This window comes from Protomyctophum bolini, assembly GCF_963924005.1.
Source record: "Protomyctophum bolini genome assembly, chromosome: 8".
NCBI classification, from domain to species: Eukaryota; Metazoa; Chordata; class Actinopteri; order Myctophiformes; family Myctophidae; genus Protomyctophum; species Protomyctophum bolini.
Window position 1 is genome coordinate 34,498,332 of NC_137869.1, and position 10,000 is coordinate 34,508,331.

At 46.3% G+C, this 10,000-nt stretch overlaps 1 protein-coding gene across 10 annotated transcripts in view; it reads right to left on the reverse strand.

Annotated features, from left to right (window-relative positions):
- The window catches only part of mast2 (microtubule associated serine/threonine kinase 2), a 169,019-nt gene that overhangs the window by 48,010 nt on the left and 111,009 nt on the right, over positions 1 to 10,000 (reverse strand). For all 10 annotated transcript variants that reach the window (XM_080770654.1, XM_080770652.1, XM_080770655.1 and 7 more), the window contains one exon: positions 3,535 to 3,626. In XM_080770654.1, the coding sequence (XP_080626780.1) occupies positions 3,535 to 3,626 (92 nt within the window). The remainder of the gene's footprint in view (positions 1 to 3,534; positions 3,627 to 10,000) is intronic.

The window sequence follows — 10,000 nt, forward strand, 5'->3', positions numbered from 1 at the left end:
GGCTGACTAAGACGAGACATCACAAGTCCACAGTGATGAGTGAAAGAGAGACAGGAAAGAGACGGCTGAATGTGATGCATCATTTGTTTTACACTGTCGAGCGTTACAATGGATGACAGTCATCAGTAATAATATTTCAAAACTTATAAAACATAATATGAGAAATATTCAGATATTTACTTCCACGGCCTACTGGCAGCATGCAAATTAAATTTGTTCGCTGACCAGTGGTTATCCCACACACACACACACACACACACACACACACACACACACACACACACACCTTGATGGCTCACCTCTTAGACCGTAAACAGGAGAATGTATAGGCCTAAATGTTGACCAGGGAACAGCTTGGGTCCCAGTTGTACTTCCTGTCAACTACACTACAGCATAAATAATCACCAACACTGCAACAGGAAATAAACTTGGCGCCATTCAGACGCGTTATGTTAAGTGTGAAAAGGTCCATTAAGGGACATTTAGTCCCGTTCTAATTGAATGGCTGCCGGCTTGGCAACGTGCTGACAGTCTGGCCAGAGGACACGCAGCAGGGACCAAGGCTGTTGGGCCATGGTAGTCATGGCAACACAGCAGCCGCCGCAGCATCGAGGTTAAAACCGACCTACAAGCTCACAACGCGCCGTGGGCAGGACGCGCTGTGAGCAGGACGCGCTGTGAGCTTGTAGCTCGGCTGATTTCGGGCGTGCGACACCGCCGTGTGGTGGGAGAATAAAACAGGCTTAAAGCCAGTCATGTGGCGGAAAAGGAGAAGGGATGGATGGATGGCTGGAGAGAAGGAGTGATGAAGTGAGAGACACAGGGCACACTGTGCCCAGTGGGTGAGTGTGTGTGTATGTGCATGCGTGTGGCAGACACGGGTGTGCACAAACACACCCTCTCGTATGTCCTGCCTCTCCAGTCTCCACTGCCTTCCGTTCTTTTTGTTCTCTCACTTCCCCGCTCTGCCCTCTTTCTACATTCTGTCCTTCTCTCTCCATCTCTGTCTCCTCTCTACTTCCCATCCTCTCATATTCATCTCTCTCTCTCTCATTCTCCAGCTCTCTCTCTCTAGTTAATAACCCTCTTAGCCAGAGGCGACAGAAGAGTGAAGGAGATTTGAAGCTGGAGCTGACAAATACATTTGTGCGTGTGTGTGTGTGTGTGTGTGTGTGTGTGTGTGTGTGTGTGTTCTCCGTAAGAACAAAAGGCGGGAGTGCAGGGTCCTTCAGCTAACCTGGCAACTTGTCTTGACGGACATACAGTATAAAGCATGTCTGTCTTTGTGTGTGTGTGTGTGTGTGTGTGTGTGTGTGTGTGTGTGTGTGTGTGTGTGCTGTTGCGCCACACACTGTTGTGTGCACACGCATGGTGTGTGTGCATGCGAGCCCGTGTTGTGTGTGCATGCATGCAGGCGTGTGCGTGTGCATGTGCTGTGACAGACGGGATGTAGAGTTCCATTATTTCCTCTGGAGGAAATGTCCATGGTCTTAATTTGATTGACGTACAATTGTAATGACGACACACGACACAACCCTGCCATCTCTCTGTCCTAATATCATTAGTCCTCTCTCTCTCTCCACGTCCATCAGGCACGGCTCTCATTGCTCTATTATCTTTCCATCTCTCATAACTACAGTAACTACCCTCTCCCTCTCTCCCGTTCAATGTGTCTCTGCAGGTCGCCGTGATATTGTCATTCTGACTCCAATCAATATCTCTCCCTCTCTCTCACTTGCTCTCATTCTCGCTAAATTACTCCTAGCCCGTCATCACCCTTCTCAGTCAATATATTTCATTTCATTGGGTTTCCCCATCCTTCTGTGCTCCCCCTCGCCACCCACACATTCACTCTGGATTAGAGGAGGCGATGTTGATGACTTTAGAGGCATATCTGTCTACATGCTGTCAATGTGTCCGACAAAATCTTGCCGGTTTGCATTACGTCTGTCACCATACGATACACACGAGCACACACACACACACACACACATACTTGCATGATGGGAGGTATGCACACATCCACTAACGCACACACATTCCAACAGCTTTCAAAGACAGCAAAAAATCATTACGTACAAACCAAGCATGGAGTGGTGTGTGTGTGTGTGTGTGTGTGTGTGTGTGTGTGTGTGTGTGTGTGTGTGCGCATGTGTGCGTGCATGCTTGCGTGCGTGCGTTGTCAGGCACATAGATACCCTGTCCCTGGGCTAGAAAGACAAAAAAATTATGAACATTTGTTATTTAATTTTACCACTTGAAACCCATACTTCGTTGCCTCTAGATTCTCCATGGGTCTATATTTGTCCCCCTCCAATTTTCCTCTATACCAAATGTTTTTGCCGAACACAGCCAACCTACAAGCTCACAATACGTCCGCAATGCATTGTGAGCTTGCCTTGTAGATCTGCTATTTTCGCAGAATGTTTGCAAATGTTTCACCAAATGTTCATCTACTATGACATGCCCAGATTAGAGACATGATGATTGATGTGGTCTCTAGACATCTATGTAAATGGTGCATACATATATGGTACATAGATTGTGCATTACATTCACCCATACACACACACACAGTCGCCCCACTGTCAAACAGTGCGCAAGTGCAAAAATAATAGAAGTGAATTTGAAAAGCATCAAACGTTTCAATCATTAGGTATCATCATAGTCAATGCCTGTGTGTAGCCTTCTATACAAACAGAGCACTACCACAGGCACAGCATCTTGACCGCTGTGTGCGTGCATGTGTGCGTTATACGGTTATAGAGAGAGAAATAGATTGAGAGTGTCACTGTTGATGGTCTCCTCTCCTGTTCCACTAGAATAGGGCTTTATCAGAGCAGAACACAGTCAGTTGGTAACATGCATTTGAATTCATGGAGCTCCGCGCACGCACGCACACACGCACACACACACAGCTGTGCATTGCTCAGTGTGCAGTCTGAGCTGTTAATTGGGCTTTGTGTCCCTGTGTGATTTTAGTGGTTAGTGTCAGTGGTAGAGAACAGCGTGAGTCCCTCCGACACATTTAGACAGGCTGCGCACTGCACAGTCGTACACGCACGCACACACACCCACACGCGCACGCACGCACGCACGCACGCACGCACGCACGCAGGCAGGCAGATGTACTGTAGCTTATCAAAACACAGCTGCAGCATTTAGTGGAAACATCACATCCTACATGATGTACTTCGATAGCGATGCCATAGTGTATATCCTGACAGCATGTGTATGTGTGAGAGGGGTGGGGGGCATAAACACACCCATAAACTGCAATTAGCACGGAAGGTGTCAAGCTGACAAAGACCCAGAAAACAGTGTGTGTGTGTGTGTGTGTGTGTGTGTGTGTGTTGTGTTGTGTTGTGTTGAGTATTGTCTGGGTGTGTGGGGGCATGGCCCCATGCAGCTGAGATTTAACACTGAGATAAAGCAATCGACAAAGCTCGTTTGATTTGTGTGTGTGTGTGTGTGTGTGTGTGTGTGTGTGTGTGTGTGTGTGTGTGTGTGTGCGTGTGTGCGTGTGTGTGTTACCTGTGTATCCATGCAGAGGTGAGTGTGGTCTGGGCAGGGTGGGGGAGGTGCTGGACGTGACGATCAGACTCTTCCTGTTGCTGGTTCGACAGCTGAGGAGACACAAGCAGCAGCATGGGTTAGTTCCAGTTCAGTGACATTGTACCTGTAACGTTACAGGTAGAGCAGAGCAGTGTGGAAGAGCATCGGCCTCTACAGGAGCACTGCAATGAACCAGATGTACTGTACTGTAACATTACAGGTAGAGCAGAGCAGTGTGGAAGAGCTTCGGCCTCTACAGGAGCACTGCAATGAACCAGATGTACTGTACTGTAACGTTACAGGTAGAGCAGAGCAGTGTGGAAGAGCATCGGCCTCTACAGGAGCACTGCAATGAACCAGATGTACTGTACTGTAACGTTACAGGTAGAGCAGAGCAGTGTGGAAGAGCTTCGGCCTCTACAGGAGCACTGCAATGAACCAGATGTACTGTACTGTAACGTTACAGGTAGAGCAGAGCAGTGTGGAAGAGCTTCGGCCTCTACAGGAGCACTGCAATGAACCAGATGTACTGTACTGTAACGTTACAGGTAGAGCAGAGCAGTGTGGAAGAGCTTCGGCCTCTACAGGAGCACTGAGATGAACCAGATGTACTGTACTGTAACGTTACAGGTAGAGCAGAGCAGTGTGGAAGAGCATCGGCCTCTACAGGAGCACTGCAATGAACCAGATGTACTGTAACGTCCCCTATTATAGTCCTACTGGGGTGAAAATGTGGCTGATGTACAAGCTCACAATGCGTCGTGTGCTAGGACTGTACATCGGCTACTTTCAGACCCATTTGGTATTAAAGGGAAAAAAGGAGGGGGCCTAGTATAGCCCCATGGGGTGCGCCGACTCCGGTCAATTAAGTATATCTAGGGTTTGAGTGGTTAAGCACTTATTTGCCAATAGTCAGGTCCACATACATAGTACAGTAACCAGACCCCCCCCCCCCCCCACACACACACACACACACACACACACACACACACACACACACGCTTCTGAAGCTTGTTCAGTGACACACATTTGTACATCTGTCCCCCCTTACTATAGTGCATTTTTTTGGGTGCATGTTTTCCCCACATAAATATTGTGGCAGTTCAATGAGGCACGGCTGCCTGTGACACACGCTGGCCTTCATGGCAGCTCTCCAGAGAAGAGGAATGACAGCCACTAGAGCCCTTGAAGCTCAGCTCAGAAAAAGGCCAATGTCTGGTCACAACAACCATGGCATGGTAACCAACGGCAGAACGAAACATTGGACCCGGAGCACAATACAAATAATGTCATGTCTGAGAGCGTAAAATGGAACACAATTAAACTCATCCAATTGGTTCCATTTGTACACTCTTGAGTTCCAAATGGAAGAATTAACACTGCGGTACCGTTTTAGTGGTTTTCAGTCTGAGCCGATGCATAATGTCCCCCCTTACCAACACAGATGGATAAACCGGGACCAACAGTGGGTGTTGCTGCCAAATATTCTCTCAGCCAGCCAGATCACCGCCCAAAACGCTTTAGTTCGTCCCACGACTCAAGTCACAGACTAGACCACTGCATCACGTTCAAGGTGATAGAGGATGCAAACAGTACCAGTTGGATTGAATACATGTTGTTCCATTTGTACCCTCTCAGAGTTAACACTGAAGATGTTACGTCCACGCAGCTGCAGGGAGACCACAATTCCCAGCCCAGTTTTGAGGACAGGGCTGGTGGTGGTGGTGGGGGAGTATTGCATTCTGATGCTAAATTTGGTCACCGCTGTATAGACAAAAGTAATGTCACGCACTCTGTGCTCATAACTGCCAGACTGCTGTGACGATGACTACTCTGGAGGCATACAAAGGATCCCTTTTTGCATAAAAGACTCAGACGCACACGCTGACACACAAACTCCTTGATGTCCACAGTCCACACAAAGCGTACAGAAAGAGAGGGGGGAGTCATCAGTCAGTTGTCTAATAATAGATGTCTCATGGGGGGAGGTACTGTGTCTGCCTACAGGACAGACACAGTAGAATAGAACATAGCGTGTTGTTCTGACGGAGATAGAGAGAGAAAGGAACAGTTAAATAAGTAGCAGAACTCTCCCATTCCCAATACCCTGCTATTCACTCTTGTGCTTTAGTCCTCTTCGCCTCTCCTCCCATTACTTCTTTCTCCGGCTCCCTCTTCATTACCCGCCACTCTGCCTCTCCTCAGACAAGCCCTTAAAACATGCTCTCTCCTCTTCTCATCCTCTCTCCTTCGGTCGTGCTGTCTACACCATGCCTCTCCGACTCTCTGACCTTCCTTAGTACTGCGTGTTATTGTTGTGACCCACAGGAATGCTGATCCAATAGCTACACCTGACACCTACTCATAAAAACACACGGACCAGACAGCTGGCCCAAGGAAGATGAAAGGGGAGGAACACTGTAATAGCCTGAGAAAGAGAAACCCAAACAGAGAGACCTCCACCAGACAGGAGAAAACAGAACAATGAGTAGAGAAACCCAAACAGAGAGACCTGGACCAGACCGTAGAAAACAGAACAATGAGTATCTGGCAGCAGACTCGCAGGGTTAGCTCAGCTGTGGTCTGAATTCATAATTGAATATTGCATCGCCTGCTATTGTGTTGAATAAAACCAAGACCTGCACCATTGTTGCCCTAAAGCCCCAGTGGACCCTATGACCGGCTGGCTTTGTCTATATCCAACCTCAGCCCTAAACATTGAAAAATAAGTAAAGTCACTGTTTGACTGCATACGGTTGAAATAATCCAATTCCAGCAAGGAAAAGGACTGGGAACCCGGACACTACTGAGACATTACACTTCAGGGGGTAAAAGAGAGAAAAGATATATCGTTGCGGTCGGGCAGAAAACTATTTTCTCCGTATGTTTACTTTGCGTTTTTTCACAAATTAACGTCCTACTTGGCCATACTACAGGGCAAAAACATCAAAAGTAGCAGATCTACGAGCTCAAAACACGACACAAAGTGACGTGCTTTGAGCTTGTCCATCTGCTACTTTTGCCATTTTAGAATTTGAATATACCGGTACTGAAAAGTATGAACATATGAGGTTTCCACCTGACAGAGACGATATGATACAGAGTCAGAGTTGGCTGGTGAACCAGCCAACTCAGTACGACTGACATTAAGCCTCTGAAAGGAACGCTGTCTGTAAAGATAACTTCCTTGGGTAGATTAGCAAACTGGAGACTGAAATAGACTCAAAGGAGGTGTCCCATGGAGAACTGGGGGACTGAGTAGGGCCCAAAAGGTTGAACTGGGTTCAATAGAAAGAAAGATTTCCTCAACAGCTCACACCTGTTTGTGTGTGTGTGTGTGTGTGTGTGTGTGTGTGTGTGTGTGTGTGTGTGTGTGTGTGTGTGTTATCATCAATCAATACCCCCGACCCCACCAAGAATTTATTGTGTTCACATTGTGAAACACAATAAAACTAATATGTAATGCCATGTTCATTCAAAACAGACACCGACACCCACTTCTCCACACGGTCTGTAAACCTGTGATGTGACAGTAGAAGTTGATTCTGTGGCATGCAGAATGAATAGAGCTCTATTCTGTGCTGGTGGTGGAGGGGTGACTGCTGGGGACTTTAAAGCTAAACCCATTCAAACCGGAAAAGCATCCGTGTTGGCTATTCAAAAATAGCACATACTGTATACAAGCTCACAGCCTGTCACAGTTTTTAACACAAATCTTCTCTTCTGTGGGTACCTAGCACAACACATTTTCAGATGGCGGTCTGTCGCTAATTAAATATCAATTTGGGGGTATTTGAGGTGAACAGAGACCTTTGCCTGACTGTTACTCATCTCGTTTAACCATCTCCCTTTGCCTTTGCTTTTCTCCATTGCTCTTCTACTCGTTCTCTTTTGCACATAGTACGTATGTCCTTGGCCCCATGAACAGATGCAGGGTTAAAAGCGCAGACAGCTTTGAGAGTTAACATAATTAGATGGTGAAATGATGTGTGTGCGTGTGCACACGTGCCCTTGGATATCTCAGGCCCCCTGTGACATCTAGGCCTAGAATTCAAAAGGCAGCCTTTATATATTATAATTATGTTTTTAATAAAACTGAAGTGAGAACTGTGTGTGTGTGTGTGTGTGTGTGTGTGTGTGTGTGTGTGTGTGTGTGTGTGTGTGTGTGTGTGTGTGTGTGCGTGCGATACAGATGGGGCAATTCACTGAAGACAGAGCATCACTCTGATCCAACACGGCATCTCATCTTTCAAACAGGTGTGGGACTGTGCAGACCACACGCTAGGCTCACACTGCCAATGTTGCACATCTCAACAGATGGCAGGAGACTTGGGATAGCCATTACGCACACACGCACACGCACACACACACACACACACACACACTTGACAGGGATCCACTAACAATCTGGGCAAGCTGGACTGTGCCAACTTTAAAATCACCTGTTCACAAACATTACTAAAATAAACAAAATGTCAACATTACAAGTTGCATCTTACAGACTGTATGACACACACACACACACACACACACACACACTGTTTATAAGACGACTCCCATTTTTCAAGACTCATTTGTGGAAAAAGAACATTGAATATCAAATAGTCTCTGATTATAATACAACCCTGTCTTATATTCAGGCCAATAGGGTACTTACTTTGTTGTACGACAGATACAAAACCCAAAACATACCCACTCTCTACAAGCTCACAACACATTGTGACTTGCTATTGCTAAAAATGTATCCCACAGAACAACATGTATCCCACAGAAGCAGCCAACCAGATGCATACCAGTGGGACTGATGTTGGATGTAGATGTCAACATGATGACTTGATCCTACCAGTGATTACAGTCCTAATCTCCTCGCCACACACTGCCATGTATGTGACTGGCCACCGCCACCACAGCATAATCACAGCCAGAGGATGTAAGGAGACAATTAACAGCGCGTGCACACGCACACACACAATCACCTGCAAGACAGGTGCTGTGTGTACTGTAGGGTGCATATATGAAAAAGGAAGCGACATTGAGCATTCATTTGCATTAATTGGACATGCATGAACGCACAAGCAAACACGTGCACATGTTCACTCTCTCTCGCTCACACACACACACACACACGTGCATTAAAGTGGCACCCTGATTATGTCTTAGCAAGGAGATATTATATCGTCTCAAAGGGCACCTACGGACGGCTGCAATTCTAAACTGCCCCCCCCCCGTAAAATCTGAATCCCCACGCACTTTTTACCTCCTCTATGATGATTTCCTGTTTTTGGCTATAGTAGTGTATATTTGTACGTCTGTGTAAATGTTATGATGAATTGAACATGGTGGACCCTAATGTAAACAAGTGTAATGCTTTATGATGTTGTCCACAGTTGACAGTTTTGTTTTGAGTTGTGCTCGAAATGTACTGTAATTCTTCAATCTGTTAATACCGGTAAATACTTTAATCGATCAATCAGTGTCTCTGTCGGGTGGAAGCCTCATAAGTATTAATATCAGCAGCCCATTGGGTTCCTGGCAAAGACGCGTGCACGTGACTTACAGGTACAGTATGGGTGCTGAATGCTTGCCCAGGCTCCATGTTCATTATCTCCCTGTAAGCAGGACTCTAACATGCGTGTGAGAAAGCAAGGGCACAGCAGGGGGCCGCAAGGAGAGGGTGCAGCCTCGTAAGCAGACTGCTCTGTGTCCTCCCCCCCCCCCCCCCCCCCCCCCCCCTTATAACCACCATCTTCTTTGTCGGTGAAAGTGCCTAAAATGGAGCGAGCTTTCTTGAACCATTTTGAACCGATTTATTTTTAAAGGCTCCTGAATCAGACAGTTTTATGAAAAAACTATGTTTCTATATCAGCGGTTCTCAAACTATTTCATGTCAAGGACCCTATCTGAAAATATGTTGTTCCAGGGACCCCCCCGGAAGCTTTGAGTTAAAAATGTTCGCTCTGAAAGAATATATATTCAAAGATTTGTGCCACATTTTCATGATTTTTCAAAGATAGCAGATCTTTAAGCTCGTAGCACGGCACTCGCTTGTAGGTCAGTAACAGTCTAAAATATTATCACTATTTTAGGAGAAAAATAAATAAATAATAATGTCAAACTACACTATGAAAAAGAATAAACTTAAAGGTGACCTTTCTTTGCATTCCGTTTATATACTGAGGCATCACGTTTTTGCATGCAAAGTCTGACACTTGGGCTAGAAATGACCGATATAATAATGATGAAGAGTAAGCCCATATAGAGAGGAGTGGGCAGTAATCAAACCCTTGTTTTTCTATCTTCTCATCCACTACAGGGATGCCATCTGAGCTCTTGTGTGTGTGTGTGTGTGTGTGTGTGTGTGTGTGTGTGTGTGTGTGTGTGTGTGTGTGTGTGTGTGTGTGTGTGTGTGTGTGTGTGTAGACTCACGGCAACACAAACATCTCCT